This window comes from Eleutherodactylus coqui, chromosome 6 (genome assembly GCF_035609145.1).
Source record: "Eleutherodactylus coqui strain aEleCoq1 chromosome 6, aEleCoq1.hap1, whole genome shotgun sequence".
NCBI classification, from domain to species: domain Eukaryota; kingdom Metazoa; phylum Chordata; class Amphibia; order Anura; family Eleutherodactylidae; genus Eleutherodactylus; species Eleutherodactylus coqui.
Window position 1 is genome coordinate 228,324,600 of NC_089842.1, and position 20,537 is coordinate 228,345,136.

General features: G+C 41.0%; 1 protein-coding gene across 1 annotated transcript in view; it reads left to right on the forward strand.

The window, feature by feature from the left end:
- The window catches only part of CASQ1 (calsequestrin 1), a 73,750-nt gene that overhangs the window by 22,586 nt on the left and 30,627 nt on the right, over nucleotides 1-20,537 (forward strand). Inside the window, exons 3-4 of the mRNA XM_066609036.1 lie at nucleotides 9,539-9,639; nucleotides 15,583-15,694. Of these exons, the coding sequence (XP_066465133.1) occupies nucleotides 9,539-9,639; nucleotides 15,583-15,694 (213 nt within the window). The remainder of the gene's footprint in view (nucleotides 1-9,538; nucleotides 9,640-15,582; nucleotides 15,695-20,537) is intronic.

Consider the following 20,537-nt stretch of genomic DNA (forward strand, 5'->3'; position numbering starts at 1 on the left):
GGTGTGTGATGACAGTTTGGGATTGTATCATGCTATGGGGTACAAGGTCTGTGTAACCTGTTACAATGTATCAGCTGCTTCGGTTAACACTAGATTGATACGTCTTAGAATGGACTCATTGTACATAATGCGCCGTCTCTGCTTCTCTGCTCAACAAAGGACCATTTCAAGTTCAGGAATTGGGGGGAGGGGGGGTCTACATCGCTACGCATCGTCATGGAAACCGCTTCTATAGAGATGTACAACCTGGCTCCACAAACACATACACAATACATACTGTATCCTAATGGCGATGACCCTGCCAACTGCACAGAAGTGCATAGAGAATGACCCCCAATCTGCACGCTCTCCCTGCCAAACCCTCATCAACACTTGCAGAAAAACAGAACTCTCTTCCATCTGTGACCCAGAGATCCCAGCCCCCCGACCTGAGGAATAACAATCCCAAAATCCCACAGGATTTGGGGTTTTTTATCGCCGTTGTCACCATTTTTGGGTCCATGTCTGCTCTTCCCTCTTACATACAACTGCTCTCTGAGACTGACAGACGTAGCAATTCCAAACTCTGCAGAGAATTGGGCTCATTAAGCCTCACTAATATGTCGGTTTAACTCTTTCCTTTCCAACATGCGCAGTGAACTGGGAACAATGACCATGATGCAAAACACTGGTCTGAAAAAATCCTCAACCCAAAGTAAAGTTGGCGCATACTGCTACCGATTCATGGGTGGTGAGAGGCCATTGCAAGTTGTGTTTCCTCTGCTTGGCATTAGATGGCGCCCTTAGTAATTGTCCCCTTTTTAGTAGATAGATAGATAGATAGGAGAGAGATAGATAGATAGATATGAGATAGATAGATAGATAGATAGATAGATAGATAGATAGATAGATAGATAGATAGATAGATAGATAGATAGATAGATAGGAGATAGATAGATAGATAGATAGGAGATAGATAGATAGATAGATAGATAGATAGATAGATAGATAGATATGAGATAGATAGATAGATATGAGAGAGATAGATAGATAGATATGAGATAGATAGATATGAGAGAGATAGATAGATAGATAGATAGATAGATAGATAGATAGATAGATATTAGATAGATAGATAGATATGAGATAGATAGATAGATAGATAGATATGAGATAGATATGAGATAGATAGATAGATAGATAGATAGATAATAGGTAGGAGATAGATAGATAGATAGATAGATAGATAGATATGAGATAGATAGATAAATATGAGATAGATAGATAGATATATGATAGATAGATAGATAGATAGATAGATAGATAGATAGATAGATAGATATGAGATAGATAGATAAATATGAGATAGATAGATAGAGACATAGATAGATATGAGATAGATAGATAGATATGAGATAGATAAATATGAGATAGATATGAGATAGATAGATAAATATGAGATAGATAGATAGATATGAGATAGATTGATAGATAGATAATAGGTAGGAGATAGATAGATATGAGATAAATAGATAGGAGATAGATAGATAGATAGATGTGTGATAGATAGATAGATAGATAGATAGATAGATATGAGATAGATAGATAGGATATGTGATAGATAGATAGATAGATAGATAGATAGATAGATAGATATGAGATAGATAGATAGATAGATAGATATGAGATAGATAAATATGAGATAGATATGAGATAGATAGATAAATATGAGATAGATAGATAGATATGAGATAAATAGATAGATAGATAGATATGAGATAGATAGATAGAGAGACAGATAGATATGAGATAGATAGATAGATAGATGGATAGATAGATAGATAGATAGATAGATAGATAGATATGAGTTAGATAGATAGATAGATATGAGATAGATTGATAGATAGATAATAGGTAGGAGATAGATAGATATGAGATAAATAGATAGGAGATAGATAGATAGATAGATAGATAGATAGATAAGAGATAGATAGATAGATAGATAGATAGATAGGAGATAGATAGATAGATAGATAGATAGATAGATATGAGATATATAGATATGAGATAGATAGATAGATAGATAGATAGATAGATAGATAGATAGATATGATACCTGTGATAGGCACTGACAGTATGTTAGGCACTATTTATGTAGCACACTGCTGGCATATGTTGGGTGCTACTGATACACAGTGATGGGCACTGGCGTTACATTAACGTTGGCACATGCTGGGTTCTGGATACACTGTGATGGGCACTGGCATTATGTTAAGCATTATTTCTGTAGTCACTGCTGGCACATTTGGGGTTATGGAAACACTCCAATGGGCACTGCCCATATGTTAGGTACTATTCTTGTAGCACCCTGCTGGTACATGTTGGGCACTATTGATATGCTATGATGTGTACTGGTGGTATATTGGTTACTGTATCTGGTAGATACTTTTGGCACATGCTGGTTACTGTTGATACATCCTGCCTGGCACAGCTGGCAGTCATTGGATATTACAGAATCTAGTGACACATCTTCGCTGCAGTTGTCAGCCACTCTTGGTAGGTACGGAGCGCTGTTGATACCTGTTCAGCCTTGCTATTACAGAAATAGCCGTGTGCCCCGGACGGTCCCCTGTGCCCCTGCGGCCCGCTCACATTTTTCTGGCTGTTATGCTCAGTGTTCAACGAGCTCAGGCTGAGTTACAGTTCATTAGCATAATTAAGAGCCGGTGGAGTTCCACTACATCATGTTCCCGGCTGCTGGCGGCATGTGGACGGGTCATTATCAGAAGTGCGCGGCACACTCATGGGAGCCGCTGTGACATGCATGGACCTGCACGCACTTGATTTGTCACCGTCTGCTGCCAAAGCTGACATCACTATAAATACCGTCCTCATTATATGGCCCGCAACATGAAATATGATTGAGCTTGCTGGGCTAAGTAGCCGATTACATCCTTGTAGGTGTCAGAGGTGCTGCCCGGCGATGATGGATCGCATTCTAAGCAGCAACTCATTGTAGGAAGTGTTCATGACGATCTCTTAAAGGAGAATTCCATACGGCCTGATGCCAGTCTTCCAATCACTTGATTTGCCAGGCAAATTACTGGGTGTAATGTGACAGGCATAGACCCACAGCGTCATCGACTGATTTGGCTTTGGGCTGCTCTAAGGGGTTCCTTGGTTTTCACCCTTTAAGCCCTTTGTGAGGGATCTGGTCTCCGCTGCTGGGAACCCCCAAGTTATTTCCGCAAAAGTATCCTGGTGTCGTGATAGCTGACCTGGGTGGGCCGGAGGGTACTGAAGCGTTGTATCAAAGGAGCAAGCAAGGACGTGGTCATAATTACCAGCCGAGGTCGGGGCAGGTGGAGCTCATGCATACCTTCCAACTTTTGAACAACGAAAAGAAGTACAACCTTAGCAGCGCACATAGCGCACCGCAGCATATGTTTCTGTTAGGCCATGCCCTTTTTATGCTAAGCTATGCCCTTTGTACGCCTTAATAGTGCGCTTGGTACTAGAAACAGGGGTGGGCACAGGCAACAAGTTAGGGGAGGGGAATAGGGAGCTGGGGCATTCACAAACAGATCCAGGATGGAGGGACAGCGGTTAAAAAGCGGCACTGCCATGTCGTCGTGGAGAGTTAACGGGTTGCCCTGGCAATTGGATGCCAGGCAATATTGTCCCGGATTTCCATGGATTGTGATCGCTTTTTTTTAAAGTGGTAATGCGTTGTGGTACAGAAGTACTGCAGTGTATTATCAGTGTGATCATAGCATCTCAGGTTCAGCTCCCCTACAGGGACATAAAAAATTCAATAAAAATAATTAAAAAAAATAATTTTTGCATATTTTGACCTATTTGTTTATATCATTTTTAAAAAAACCCCGTTTGGTATCGCTGCATTTCTAAAAACCTGTTCACCCGTTCCTGCACGGTAAACGTTGGGGAAAAAAAAGAAATCATATGTAACCAAAAATACCAATAAAACCTTCAGCTCATCGCACAGAAAACAAACCCTTGCTTAGCTGGAAAAATAAAAAAGTTATGGGACTTTAAATGCAGCATTTGAAAAAAAAAAAGCAATTAAAAAAAAAGGGGTTTTATGCTGCGAAAGCAAAAAAAAAAACCTAAAGAAATATAATTGTGGTAGTGTTGTAATCGCACCGACCTGCTAAAAAAAATGTACTGGGTCATTTATGCTGCATGATTAATGCTGTAAAAAAAATAAAAACAATAACAGAATGTTTTTTTTTTGCTCCCTGCCCTGCAAAAAAAAACCAATAAAAGTTCTACAATACACTATATGTACCCAAAAAAAGGTGCCAATAAAAACTCTAGCTCGCCACTCAAAAAAACAGTCCCCCATATGGCTATGTCAATGGAAAAAAAAAAAAAAGTTACAGCTTTTGAAGAGCCAAGATGAAAATCCTCAAAAAATTGTTGAGTCCTTAGGACCAGAATAGGGCGTGTCACTAAGGGGTTAAAAACTACGTTCATGCTCTATTAACATGGGGATGCCGATAACGTCCGTGCGGAATTATGTGGTGGATGGAGCTGCCGTTTGTAGAAAAAAGTTTTTTTCAGTTTTTAATTCTTTATTTTTGTATATCTCTGTACAATACGGGGACGGGGGATGGGCAGACGCTCCACCAGCCGTTCCCATTGTGCAGCGAACATTTTACTAGTGTCTGACTCCACAAAAGACAAGGCTGCTTGTTAAACACAATTACCAGAAAGCGTCTTATTGTGCACCCAGATGGGGGAATTTAATAACAGCAAAAAAAAAAAAACCCTTGTTTTGAGAGTCATTTTAGTTTTGCGCTCGCACCTGATTTGACAGCTAAAATAATTATTTCCCAAGTCGGTTTGTAATTAGAGATGAGGGGTGAATGACACTCCAATAAACAGTGCGGGGGAGGTGTGCGGCTCCTAGTGCTGTCGCCGGAATATAAGAACGTGAACACAAAATCACGAGCCTCAATGCGGGAACCACAGGCCATCTCCATAGAGAAGATGAGGGGCCAATAAAAAAAAACAAGTCTTGGCCTCCCCCCTAGGGCATGGACCTTGCTTCCTTTCTCCCAATGGGGGTTGACACCTCTCACCGTGAAGGGGAATGGGGTAAACCTCTCATTGAGTCCCATGTACTAAGTTGCTGTATGTGCAGCCATATATACCGGTTTCATACACTCTAACACAGCGGGGATCCTAGGTTTCCTTGTATGTGTTTGGGGGGGGAGCTTTAGGTACAGAGAAGCCTACTGGACATTGTCAGTCTCAGGTAAAGAAGGCCTCATCCCTCCTGAATGTTATACGTGTCCCCACACAGTAATAATGCCCCCTTTGTGCCCCCACAAAGTAATGCCTTCTTTGTTCCCCATAGTAATAATACCCTTCAGTGCCCCCTACAAGGTAACAGTGCTCCTTGGTGCCCCACGGTTACAATGTCCCTACAAGGTAATAGTGCCCCCTTTGTGTCTCCACTTAGTAATAGCATTTCTACAAGCTAACAGTGACACCTTTGTGCCCCCATAGGTTTATAGTACCCCCATTTTTGCTACTACAAGGTAGTAGTGCTCCCTCTGTGCCCCTCATAAGTTAATTGTGCCTCCCCATAAGGTGATAGTGCCCCATTTGTTATCCCCATAGGGTAATAGTGCCCCGTCCATAAGGCAATAGCTCCTCTACAGGTTAATTGTGCCTCCTTTGTGCCACCACAAGGTAATGGTGCCCTCTTTGTAACCCTCATAAGGTAATATTGCCTCCCCTATAAGGCAATACCACCCCTCATATCTAATAGTGCCCCCTTTGTGCCACCACAAGGTAATAGTGCTCCCATAAGATAGTAGTGTCCACTTTGCTCTACATAAGTCCCGTTACTTGTGATAGCCATCAATTCTTCTTTGTGCCATGTGGCAACTTCTTCTGTAGCTTAAAGTATTCACCCACCTTGCCCTGTTTTGCCTACTTTGGTGCCTCAACATAGGGAGAAGAAGACAGGACCAAGGAGGATTGGTTCTTCAAGCGGACGGATTGAGAGAAATTAAACAAGTAAAGCAAGTAGCAATGCGACTGCATGACCCTTCTGGCTGGGCAAACCTAGGGAGGGCGATTACGCTCATTAGCCCCTGTCTATTTCTGCCAATGCCTTATCAGGGATTCTGAGTTAATAAAGGGGATCCCCTGTTCAAAATCTTCATCTTGGCTGGATGAGATTGGAGAGCAGTTCCAAAGAACATGTTTGGAGGTCTTGTCCTGTCCTGCATTACCCAGACAACTGATTGTTCTGAATGACCACAGTGTAATACTTATTTTCACCTCTGGTGGTGCTGTAGGTAAATTCAACACTTGATGAAAAGTTTCCCCACAAATTACAGCTGATCACTGGGTGTCCCAGCAGGAGGAAAATTTATGATCAGCCTATTATCACCTGACTCTTCTAACAAGTAGGGATTGTCCAAAGTGGAGAACCCCTTGAATGTGTAAGATGCCAAGGAGATCACAGCGGCCACCCCTCCTTTATGGTGCCTGAGCCTCCTCCTGAAAGTTGCTCAGCTGCGTGTTAGCACCTTTGCGTGGCTCCCCTCGATTATAGCTTCCTATATTTCTGCCGGCACCTTGAGGGGAGTTTTTATTTATCCAAATATCACCCATCTGATCAAATATTTTACTTCATAACAAATATCCGCGGAGCCGCAGGAAGATGTTTCTGATACACGGCCCAGCTGGTTTCAGACAATTTGTGCTAAGAAAGAAGCTAATAGGCTGATATAAAAAAAATTGTCCCAAGAGCTTGCAATCTAGAGAGGGCAAAGGGAAAGAAGGGCAATGTTTACATACTTATGAAGTAGGAAGGAAAATTAGCCGATTTATTCCATCATCTATTTTCATAGTGATCGGAGCTCCATTTTTCTGCTACAGAGCTCCAGGTCTGCATATATATGTAAAAAGAGTGTTGATGCATGATCAGACTACACAGGTTTACTTGTAGTCTGTTACTACGGAGATACATAGAAAGTGTTTTTTTTTTTTTTTTTAAATCAAGGCTATTACAAAGTTTCTTCATTTCTTATTTTGGATGCAATGGAGAAATTAAAAAATAGGTATTGCAAAAGTATACAGAACTTCTGAAGGATGGCCATACCTATAAGATTTTTTTTTCTCAATTTGGTATACCTTGCAGCAAATGGGTCCAAAAGAGCTGAGGGGAAACTGAATGACTAATCCACAATCCACATAGAGATAGAATACCAAAGTTCTGATCGCTGGTAGCACTGGCGGATTACAATATAGGTGGTTTGCAAGGCTTCAGAAGAGAACACAGCCGTCCAATCAGAACATCATCTTAAAATATGGAAATTGACAGTTAAAAGCAGCAGCCCACACCGCCATGGCTGATTGGCTGTGACTACACTACTCCACCCCTCTCTCTGGTCTCTTTAACAATCTTCTTGTTGCCCTGCGCTAGCACGTCCCCCAGGGCAGTATCTTCTGATCACTTCCCGTCACCAGCCACCTGCCCTCCTACTGATGTCAGTAAAGCAGTCGTGTGCAGTCGTTGTGCAGTCAGTGTCCGGCATATGACTGTTCCAGCACTGCTGTTAACAAAAATCAGAAGTTGTAATGGAATTCAAACACCAGTCTGAACAAGGCCTAACCCTTTTGGTAACTGCATGAACCTCCACCTGTTGGGAAATCACAATTTCCAGCATGTCTCAACAGCCATGAGGGTCTCTAAAATGAGGCAACCTGAGACCGCTGTCTAAGGCAGCAGGATCTCAAAGGGCTGTCACTAGAGTTGCTGTCTGTACAGTATTTATTTTTTAATGGCCATATTAGTGAGCCGGCCAGGCAGCAATCCAACAAGCATTTAACTCAGTTGCTCTGTACCTCCAATCCGGCAGCTGCTGTAATCACAGTGACCGCTGACCTCTCCCCCCGTTGTCTGCGTTCCTGCACGCAGACACTGGCCTATATGCAATGAGGCGCTGGGTGGAGATGTTGCACTCTGTTTACAGCAGCAATGGCCACCATCACTGCGCTACATACTAAGTGAGTAAAATGCTTATCTGGGCAGGCCCAGCTGGAGATACACTATGGGGGTCACTAATAATCCTGGGGCTAGTATGGGATTCACTATTAGAACTGAGGCTATTAACAGGCGTCACTATTAGTATTGTGGCTCCTATTGGGTCAATATTAGTACTGGGACCACTAAGGGCCACTATGGGGGACACTATTACTTTTGGGGACACTATTACTATTGGGGAAACTGAGAGGGCCATTAAGGGGGTCCCTATTACTATTGCAGCCACTAAGGGGGGACACCTACTATTGGGGCTATTACTATTTGCGGCACCATTGCCAACAGCTACAGACTGTTAGTGCATGCTGGGCTTTGTAGCTTTAAACCGTTCTTATACAACTGGGGCTATTGGTGTGCACATTTACATAAAGGGGTGGTCCTAGCATTCTAAAAAACTAAAAAGTATCAGCAAATATTATAAAATGCTAAAACAGTACTCACCTCTTCAACCCCATCTTCCCCCTCTTATCCAACACCACCCGCTAATTTACAGCTGCAGCCAATCACTTTAGAGGTCATATGCTTTAGCGGTGATGCCAGTAAAAATGGCCACTGTGGTCACATCAACGGTGGCAGCCTGTAAACAAAGACCTGCAAACAATCCCCAAAGCATCTGCCATAGATATTTTCATTTTTGGACATTTTTGGACATTTTCTGTATTTGTAACTCTTGGACAACGCCTATAGAGTTGCCAAAGTGACCTTCTGGTCCCGGAATAAAATTCTGTCCTGGGACCAGTGGTGGAAGTTATATTAGCTGTTGTTGGTCTTCTGTACCGTTGTCCTTGGATTGGATTCCACCAGTTCTGGGCCCAGGATGGCTGCCACAGTCTTCTACCTAATCCATGCAGTGAATTGGTAATGTTAGACTACCAGCGCATTATATCTGCTCTCTTGGCCAAAACCGCTCACGTGATCAGAGGCGGTAAATCAGACAGCAGAGCAAAAAGTTAGAAAATTGTGGCTGGCATCTTGAACAACTGAGACTGAGGCCCAGAACCGTGGTAGATCGGAGGAACAACAGCACAGAAGATATTGAGAGGGCCCAAGTTCTTTAAACAGCCCTGGGCCTATGGTACAGTTAATCTGCCCACAACTGGTGGTTATAAAAAAAATGTGAAAAATCTATAAATTGTCTAAAAAAAAAAATCATGATATTTTATCTTTCAAGTGCGATGTGAAAGCTAAAATCTGTAACGTATCAGTTTCATGTCTGAAAGTATGGCAATATTTTTAATAAATAGGGACATCAGCGGGGAAATTCTGTGTTAATGAGCAAGCGTGTGAAAAACTGCTAAAAATAAACATGGCAAATTTCTAAAACACATGTTATGAAACACAAACTAAAAAGTAAAATCCATAAAAATATATAGTAATTAGTTTTAAAAAAATCAGTTCTCGAGATTTACAGTTTTTGAATGTTTTTGCACAATGAGTCACGTGGCCTCTATTTTTCTCACTTCTTTTATTCAGGACTTCATGAAGAAGACAGCATCTATGTGTTTAAGGATGACGAGCTGATTGAGTACGACGGAGAGTTTTCAGCAGACACTCTGGTGGAGTTCCTACTTGATGTAAGTCCGTTGAGAGTCATTTTTTGGTATAAGGATGATGTGTGCATCACATGACAGTATTATAACTCCATACAAGTTCTGAGTTGTAACACGGTACTAACAGAAGTCTTTGGCACGCTGGGCATGGTCACAGATGGTCAATAAATGGACCATTTGGAGTACTTTAGGAAAAACTAGAGAATTAGACAATTTCAGGATGTTAGTTGGTCTTCTAGAAGTTTTTCTATTTTGGTATAGACTCTAGTTGTTATTAAAAGAATCTATCAACAGTTGTAGACTTTTGAGGAATGTAGGAACAAGTATTCAATTCCCCTGCAGTGCCTCCACAGGAGAAATGAAGCATTACACATTTCCCAACATAATCAATGCCCTTAGTGTATGGATATGCTGGGTCTTCCAAAATGAGAGACACTCCTTGGCAGACACGTTCTGCTTTGGTTAAGAAATGGGAGCCCTAAATAGAGTCTTCCTATAATAAACTTCTAATTCCCATTTAGGTACTGAAGTTAAGCTGATTTCTAGGGTTCAGACTGACTGTGGGCCGCTTGCACCAATTATGCCATTTATGCCCGGTTCAGTAAAACTGTGATCAGCTGTTCAACTAGGTTTAAATAAAATGCGTTGCACCAACACTTTTTGATCTAGATTTACTAAACTAAGGTCAAGTAATCTACGAACAAAAGTTCAAAAAATGTATTGTGCATAGTAATTGGTAACTGTAGTCAAGGAATCTTTCCAGCTTTCATAGTGATAGTAAAAACATGGCAACTACCAGCAGCAAATTTGGGTGTAATGTCAAAATCCAAGAAAAACCTATCAGGCTATCAGACTAGTCCGCCGTTTTGGATTTCACCATCGCCTCTTGTTTATCACTGACCAACACGTTAATGCAACCAGCCGTAGTAGAAGAGGAGGAAAGAACAGAGAAAGAAGGACGACAGAAAAAGGAGATTGAGATAAAGTAGAAAAAGGAAAGAGAGATGGATGAGTGACTATAATTAAATGTAGAACAACTAAAGGTAAAAAGAGGGAATTAAAGAGAATGGAAGCTGGAGGAAAAGAGAGAAATAGTGTAGTGACCCAGCAGGTACTACAGAACACTAGCAGCACACTTGTCCTGTCTCACCTGTCTGGATACCATCCCTGTATATAGAAGGTGCCATCTGTTGAGTGAGACCCTGTGTCTCCCCTTCTGCTCTAAGTTAGAGCTCATCTCTGACGTCAGCTGGCCTCTCATTGGCTGACAGTCAGGTTTAATATCACTGGTGCAGAGCCCCAAGGGCGGAAAACAAACATACAAGTCCCTATGCAAGTGGGCGGGGTAGTGAGAGAGGTGATAAAAGGAAGTGACGCAGAGCAGTTAGCAGACTCAGCCAGGAGAAAGTAAGAAGAGGTTGCAGTTTCCGTAGTTGACGAGGAGGAATATTCAGCAAGTAATTCCTAGCCAAGGTTGAGTGAGGTATACAACCCGCTCCCTTGTTATTCCACAGCAGAGTTCCAGAAGACCTTTTCTGAGGTGCAACTTCATCAAACAGTGAGTTACAGCTACCCGGTGAAATCAAAGCCAGGATCAGCATGTTGTCACTAGTCTCTCTGCTTCACAAATATACCTTCAGTTAAGGCAAGCTCAAATCTGTTCATCTAACTTCCCTTGTGGAGAAAATTGTCTAATAATTCAGTCTTCAGTTAAATAATAAAGAGAGTGTTGAGAACCAGCGAATCATCAAATCAATCTTACTGTATCTTGCCTGTCTTGTATTGCATCCTTGTTCACCTGAGATAAAGTCCTCCACAGAAAGTTGTAAAGTTAACCTGTTCTTTACCTATATCAAAGTTAGTAAAACTGCTCACTCTCAGTTTACTAAACATACTGGACTCGTCTCCGTTATTTCTGCGTCATCATCATCCGGAGTGTCCAAATAGAGTGTGGCATCACCGTGACAACCAAAGGCCTCTGGCCATGCCAACTGTAAGTGTATTGGGGTGTTACAATAGGCTATGATGAAAAGAAGTAAACAAGAAGACAGAAGGGAAAGGGAAGAGAACAGGAAGTGATGAAAGAATGAGGAAAGAAGAGAAGGCAATGACGTTAAACTAGCAGGTGTGTGGGGGTAGGGGGGCTAAAGAAACAGAAGGACAGAAGGAAATGAAAGGGGAACAGAGAGAGAGAGAAAATGGAAGAAATAAACTGAGAAATGGAAGTTTGCAAGTAAGGAAGTAGAAGGAGGGTGTCAAGTAACAAGAAAGGACCAGCGGGAAAGTGGAAGAGGGAAACTGAGATGGGAGTTAGGGAGTAAGGAAGCAGAAGGTAACGAGGAGGGACAACACGGAAAATGAGAGATGAAAATTAGGAAGGTGAAAGAGGACATGAGGTAACAAGAATAGGACAGATGGAAAGTGAAAGAGGCAAAGTGAGAGACAGAAGTTAGGAAGTAGGGAAGTAGAAGAAAAATGTAACAAGAAAGGACCAGACGGAAAATGGAAGAGGTGAAGTGAGAAAAATTTGACTTAGGAAGTAAGGAAGCAGAAGGTGAACAGAAGGTAACGAGAGGGTAGAAGAGCAAAAGTACAAGAGCTATAGAGAGAAATGAAAGTTAGGATTTAAAGAAGCTGAAGAAGAACATAAAGTGACAAAAAAGAACCAGAGAGAAACTGGAAGAGTAAAGTGAGAGATAGAATTTAGGAAGTAATTAAATAGAAGGAGGACAGAAGGTAATGAGAGGGAGAAATGAGAGAACATGCAAGAGATAAAGGGTAAAGATGTAAATTAGGAAGTAAAGAAGAAGAAGAAAGACATAAGGTAACAAGAGAGGACCAAAGAGAAAGTGCAAGAGGTATATGGAAGTTAGAATGTAATTAAGTAGAAGGAGAACAGATGGTAACGAGAGGGGGCTAAATGGAAAGTTGAACATGTAAAGTGAGAGATGGAAGTTAGAAATAAGGAAATATGAAGATTTAAGGTAACAAGAGGGAGCTAGAGGGAAAGACAAAGATGTAACGCGAGAGATGGAAGTACAAAAAGAATAGACGGTAACTAAAGGTGACTAGTAGGAGAGTGGACTAGATAAAAGTGAGCTGGAAGGCAGGAATAAGGAAGTGGGACAAGAATGGAAGGGAAAAGGAGAAACAAGGTAAATGGTAGACTACGACAAGAATGGCAAGCAGTGGAGAGCTGGAAAGAATAAGGTAAGAAGGAAAATTGAAACAAGAAGGTAAATAAAGAGGAGGAGATGATGACAAGAAAGAGAAGAAGAATAAGAGAGAGTGCCGAATGGAGGAGAAAAGAGATGGGCAAGAAAGGGATAGCCCATACGCAGAGAAGATCAGGAGTGAAAGAGAAAAGAGAACAGGAAGAAAGATGACAAGAGACACAGAAGGTGAAGAAGAACAGGAGATACAACAGAGAAAAGCAAGAAGGAAAGGAACAATCTAGAAAATCAGGTGATGGACTATATGATGCAGACTAAGATATTAGAGAAGACGGGGGGCAAAAGTTACCAGGAGAGAATGGAGTAAAAAGAGGCAACAGATGTAATATAGATGCCAAGGAAAAGAATACAGTGAAGAGAAAGCTAACGAGGAGGTGAGGAGACCAAAGACTACCAAGAGGAATAAAGACAAGAGCAACAGGAGGCCAAGACATAAAAACATGACATTAGCAGGAGAGGTATAACACATACAATCCCAGCCTGGTAGTCAAGAGATGGAAGACGGTGGGGAGGGCAGGAGACTCGGAGGGTGAAGAGACCTGAGCTGAAGATGGAAGAGGCTTCATCTGCAGGTGGAAGACTTTGGATTCTACATTTCAAGCTAAATCAGCGACACTGTGGCATCTCTAATACCTCTTTTTCATAATTAAGATGCCTCTTGCCACTAGTTACTGGCGGCATTATTTAAAGAGGACACACTCTGCTTGGCACAGACAGTAAATCCAGTGTTTACAGAATTAAATCCCGGCTGACCCCAATTACAGCTGCAGAATATAACGACATCTGAAAGATTGCACAGAGCAATCAGAAAAAGCAATTGAAATCCCTTCCCGGAGGAAGAGCCACGTTTGGAATAACATGATTTGATCCTGGGAGGTTATTACACCGAAGACTAACAATTACTCTTTTCTTTTTGAAGGTCCTCCAGGTCACATATTCACTGCGCTTCACAAGTCGGGAGACAAAATAAATTGCGTTTTCCACATTGTAGATTTTGTCAGATAGAGGTGCATTTACTCACGCTTCACACATGGGTCTAAGTAAATTGTGCACCAGGGTAAATGCCCCGAATGGACTAAGAGGGGTACGTTGCATCTGACGGCACTTCCAAAGTGAAACCTATGCCAGTTCCGAGCTGACGTAAGGTTTTCAGCTATGATGTATGCCAGTTTTTGGAAAACATGGTAAATGTGAAGGGTCACTTGTAGCCACACCCTCTAAAGATAGGTCCCACCCACTTTTTTAAAAAAGTGACGGGCCCTGGCGTAAATCTCCAGAAAGTTGCCATTTTCCCATATGCATATCTGGCCTACAAAGCATAATAGATATGCCCAATAACACCTTATTTACTTAGACCAGCATTTCAAAAGTCAGTAAGTAAACCTTGCGCCTAGCTAATCGCGACAAATATATTAAGAAGCTTGTGTCATGTAATACATTTCTCACATCTGTGCTCCAGACTAAAACCTACAACCGCAAGTTAATATAGGTTCTAGCTATAACTTACATCCGTTTTTGGTGCAAATTATAGTAAATGTAAGGCGTGTTTGGCCACACCCCCTTAAGCTAGGCCCCATCCACATTGTAAAAGAACCTGGCATTAAGGTAAAAAAAAGCCCTTATCAGAGTTCAACACTATGGAAGCAATGGGGAATATGTATTAACTATTTTACACCAGATTTCAGCTCTTCAGAAGTCACATGTTACGGTGCATGCAAAAATTTGCAACTTTTTGCCCTCTTATGTTGGCTTTTCCAAAATGGGCGGGGCCAGGAAAAAGGGTACGGACTTTCAGATTTACTATAATTTGGCCAGAAACTGATGCACATTATAGATGAAACCCACGTAGCTTCTACCTGGTGTAGAGTTCAACTTTGACGTACGGAGGTACTGCTAGAAGCGACAAGTGTATTAACCCCTTCTCGACTGAGGACATAAGTTTACGTCCTGGCTGGAGAGCAGTTTCTGCAAATGAATGTAAACTTGCGTCCTGTGGATGGCGACTGACAGCCAGCCTCCAGCTGAAACAGCTGGGATCAGTGAGAACACCAATCCCTAGTGTTAACCCATTACATGCTGCAATGAATGTTGATTTTGGCATGTAAAGGGTACACAGAGGGAGGGCACTTAAAACATTTACGCAATATCACCTATTTTTATGTAACTTTGCTTTATTTCTATCATTTATACATTTGTATTAATAAAGTGTGTTACATCAACCCACTTGTCCTTCTTTAAAGCTATATCCGAACTTGTTGTTTTTGAGTTGGCAAAACAGCCCTCCACCATGTAATCCCAGAGACCCGATGGTTTGCCATGGCAACTAGACGCCAGACAATAGCATCCGGGTTCTGCCATGACCTGTGATCACTATGAATAGCGACAATGCATTGCAGAACAGAAGTATTATCACAACAATCATACCATCGCAGGTTCAAGTACTCTACAGGGTCTGAGTAAATATACTGCAACGTTCAAAAAATACAATTAACCCCATCTCTCTTGGTTTGTATAGTAATTTCCCGCTGGGATATAATGGGGTTCCTTAGAATTTGTCTAGAGTTGTCTAGGAGAGCAATTTTGGCTGGGAGGTAGCTTGCTGTAGCATAAAGCTTCCTCCCATTAGACCAAACATTTTCATCTCACCCCTTTTAGAGCTGACACATCAAGATCTTTGACAATGGTGGTTAATGTAAGAGAAGTTCTTAACTAAAGTGGACATTATCTTCTGCAGGTTCTGGAGGACCCGGTAGAATTCATTGATGGAAGTCATGAACTTGCCGCCTTTGAGAATATTGAAGATGAACCAAAACTGATTGGATATTTCAAGAATGAGGACTCAGAGCGTAAGTTAAACTTTACTTATGAGTTGGTCATGTATTAGCAGTACTGCCATAAGTGGTCGTCACTCAACATAGAGGTGGTCACTCAATTTTCAACACAAATGTTTATAAATCTGTCTTGCCATGCCGAGATTCTGGAAAAGGAGACGATGTAGACAAGTGCTTCAATTACAAGCTTTAGTTTGTTAATCCGGCATGGTCTCAATGCTTCGGGCATTGTATTGTGTTATATCTGATGCTTATCTATCCTGATAGGCGTTCTGTCTGTTGGCTACAAGCATTCACTAGTAACAGGGGTACAAATTGATGCGTGTAAAATGCTGACAGAGGATTTCAGGCCGGTCTGTTGGAAGAATTTTCTATCCATGAAGCCTTGTGAGTGGGGGATGAATCCAGATTATATGATGATGCTCAGCAGATCCACAGCACAATGGCTTCACGGAGAGAGACAGAGAATGAGGGCGAGGGGACCGCTGTCTACAAAATAGTCTTCATCTACCATCTATATGTCCTATACATGCTCATGTACTATCTATATGTCCATATGTACCATCTATACATCCTCACATACTATCTGTCCTTGTGTAATATGCAACCCCAATTCCAAAACACTTGGTACAATAAAAAGTAAGGAAAAAAAGAATGCAATGATTGGGAGATCTCAGCTCACCATATCTTCTTCACAATAGAACATAACGCACATATCAGAGGTGAGACGTTTCTCCATTTAATTTATTATAACTCATTCAGAAGTTGATAGCAGGAATGCATTTCACAAAAGTTGGGAAAGGGGTAACAAAAGGCTGGAAAAGTAAGTGGTACTAATGAAAAACAGCTGGAGGATTAATTTTCTACTAAGTCACATGACTGTATATAAAAAGAGCAGGTTAGAGAGGCAGAGTCTCTCAGAAGCAAAAATGGTCAGAGATTCACCAATCTGTGAAAAACTGCTCTAAAAATTGTGGAGCAATTTCAAAAAAATGTCCCTCAACATAAAATTGTAAACACTTTGCATAACCCCCCATCTACAGTACATAATATCATCTGGAGATTTACAGAATCTGGAGAAAAACTCATGTGCACAAGGGACAAGACCGATGATAAATATTGGATGCTCGAGATCTACAGGACCTCAGGCGTCACTGCATTATAAACAGGCATGATTCTGTAATGTAATCACGGCATGGGCTCAGGAATACTTCCAGAAATCATTGTCTGATCACCGTTCTTTGTACAATCCACAAATACAAGTTAGAGCTGTGTCATGCAGAGAAGAAGCCATATATCAACACAGTCCAGAAACGTTGGCATCTTCTGAGGGCCAAAGCTCAGTTAAACTGTTCTGTGGTCAGAGGAATCAATAAAAATATATATTATAAAAAATAATATAAAATATGGTTAGATGAGATTTCCAAATCATTACTTTCTTTTTTTCTTAAGATTTATGTCCATCTTACACAGCGTCCCGACTTTTTTGGAATTGGGGTTGTTCTTCTATTCTCACATACTATCTATACCTCCACATATACCATCTATACATCCTCACTTAATATCTGTCCTAGTGTAATATATTTGTATATATAAACATACACGTCATTAATAGAGATGAGCGAGCCTCCTCGGCCACGCCCCTTTTTCGCCTAAGCACCGCGATTTTCGAGTACTTCCGTACTCGGGCGAAAAGATTCGGGGGGCGCCGTGGGTGAGTGGGGGGTTGCAGCGGGGAGTGGGGGGGAGAGGGAGAGAGAGGGCTCCCCCCTGTTCCCCGCTGATACCCCCCGCTCCGCCACGCCTCCCCCCGCCCCCCGGCGCCCCCCGAATCTTTTCACCCGAGTACAGAAGTACTCGAAAATCGCGGAGCTCGATCGAGTAATTACTCGAAACTAGTATGCTCGCTTATCTCTAGTCATGAAGTACTGTCTATAAACCCTTATACACTATCTATACATCTTCATGTACTGTTTGTACTAACTATAAATCCTCATGATGTATATATGTGTATGTCCTCATGTCCAGTGTGCTGTATGTATCCTTACATACTATTTATATGTCCTTGCAATTATATGTCATTATGTGCTTTCTATAAGTCCTCCTTTTTGGTCTGTACTACCTCACATACTATTTTAACATCCCCAAGTACTATCTATACATCCTCATCCACTACCTATATTTTCTTACATGCTATCTATGCTTCCTCTACGAAGCATGCCCTACATCCACACTCACTATCTATATGTCCTCACGTACTGTCTATATGTCAACTATCTACATCTTCATCTACCATTTGTACTTCCTTACACTATCTACTGCATACACCCTCAAGTAGTGTTTATATATACTTAGGAACTATCTATACATCCTCACCAACTATCTATACATCCTCACCAACTATCTAAGCTTCCTTGCATATTATCTATACATCCTCATCTACTATCTATAATTCCTCACATACTGTGTCATTATGTACTATACACCCTTATCTGCGCTCTATACATCCTCACATACTATCTATACATCCTTGTGTACTATCTATATGTCCTCACTATATACAGTATATATGTTCTTATGTACTATATATAGTCTCTATGCACTATTTATTTGTTATTATGTACATCATTATGTATATCATTGTTATCTATGCATCCTGATCTGCCGTCTATACTTCCTGACATACAATTAATATAGCATTTACAATGTATACATCCTCACATACTATCAATATGTTCTCACATACAATATATATGTCCTTAAACACTAAATATATATCTTCATGTGGTCTCTATGCACTGTCTATATGTCATTATGTACTATCTACACATCCTTATCTGCAGTGTATACACCCTCACATTATATATACATCCTTGCTATATATTGTATATATGTCCTTTTATACTATGTTTATCCTCACTTATAGACCATTTACACGAGCAGATAATCGCCCAAAGATTTCTCCAGGGGAAAACAATGCTATCAGCACTCCTCCACCCCCCCCCCCCCCCGTGGAGAACTACTGATAAAAGTGAGCGATAATTTTTAGGTGAGCTTGATTTTAATGAGCTAAAAGTGCCCGAAAAGTGGGTGCCCCGTGCCCATTTACACGAGACGATTATTGCTAAAACGATCGCCAATTAGCAAATTTGTAGCGATAATCTTCCAGTGTAAATGGGCCTATAGTCTCTATATGTCCCCATGCACTGTCTATATGTCATTATGTACTATCTGTACTTAAACTCCTCTGTGATCTGTACTCCCTCACATACTATTTTGGCACCCCAAAATACGATATAAACACATTCAGGTGTTATATAGATTTCCTTATCGGCTATCTATACACCCTGATGTACTATCTATATGTCATCGATCTTTGCATCCTCATCTACAAGGTATACTTTCTCATATCTATGTATATTTAGGTACTATCTAAACTATCTTACTTCAGCTACTGTTAATGCATCCTCATCTACTATCTGTATGTCCTCAGGTACTGTCTATATGTCATTAGGTACTATCTATACATGTCCATCTACAATATATACTTCCTACATACTATCTATACATCAAGTACTATCTAAATATACTGAGCAACTATCTATTAATTATGCTTCCCCGCACACTATCTAGGCTTTGCCTACTGTCTATACATACTCATCTACTATCTACCATATGTTGCACCCGAGGTTTACTCATCAGAAAACAGGAAAAAATATGTCCTCATGTACTATCTATATGACCTCACTATCTATACGTCCTCATGTACTATCTATATGACCTCACTATCCATACGTCCTCATGTACTATCTATATGACCTCACTATCTATACGTCCTCATGTACTATCTATATGACCTCACTATCTATACGTCCTCATGTACTATCTATATGTCCTCATGTACTATCTATATGTCCTCATGTACTATCTATATGTCCTCATGTACTATCTATACGTCCTCATGTACTATCTATATGACCTCACTATCTATACGTCCTCATGTACTATCTATATGACCTCACTATCTATATGTCCTCATGTACTATTTATATGACCTCACTATCTATACGTCCTCATGTACTATCTATATGACCTCACTATGTATACGTCCTCATGTACTATCTATATGACCTTACTATCTATACATCCTCATGTGCTATCTATAAGTCCTCATGTACAATCTATATGACCTCACTATCTATATGTCCTCATGTACTATCTATATGACCTCACTATCTATATGTCCTCATGTACTATCTATATGACCTCACTATCTATATGTCCTCGTGTACTATTTATATGACCTCACTATCTATACGTCCTCGTGTACTATCTATATGACCTCACTATCTATACGTCCTCATGTACTATCTATATGACCTCACTATCTATATGTCCTTATGTATTATCTATATGTCCTCATGTATTATCTATACGTCCTCATGTACAATCTATATGTCCTCATGTACTATCTATATGTCCTCACATATTATCTCCACATCCTAATGTACTATATATAAGTATAGATTGTATTTCTGGGACAGAACAGTCTTGGTAGGTTCCCATTTAGCCTTGGTTCCCCTCTAACAACACTATTGTGTGGCGTTACACCTCCTGGCCATTCTATAGGGGTGCCAGGGGTGCTGTATAATGCATGCATTCATTGCTGGACACAACCATAGTTGGTTCTGCATTGTATGAGAAGTATCCCCACCGTCGCTGCAAGTACCAGCCGTTCACTTAAGGGTTAATTGCTCAAATGAAAGACACATTTAATGGGGGTATTAAGAGATTTAATGAGTCAGCAGCCGCTCGCTGCCCCTCCATTCATCGCCTCAGTACACAGAACATGCTTCCA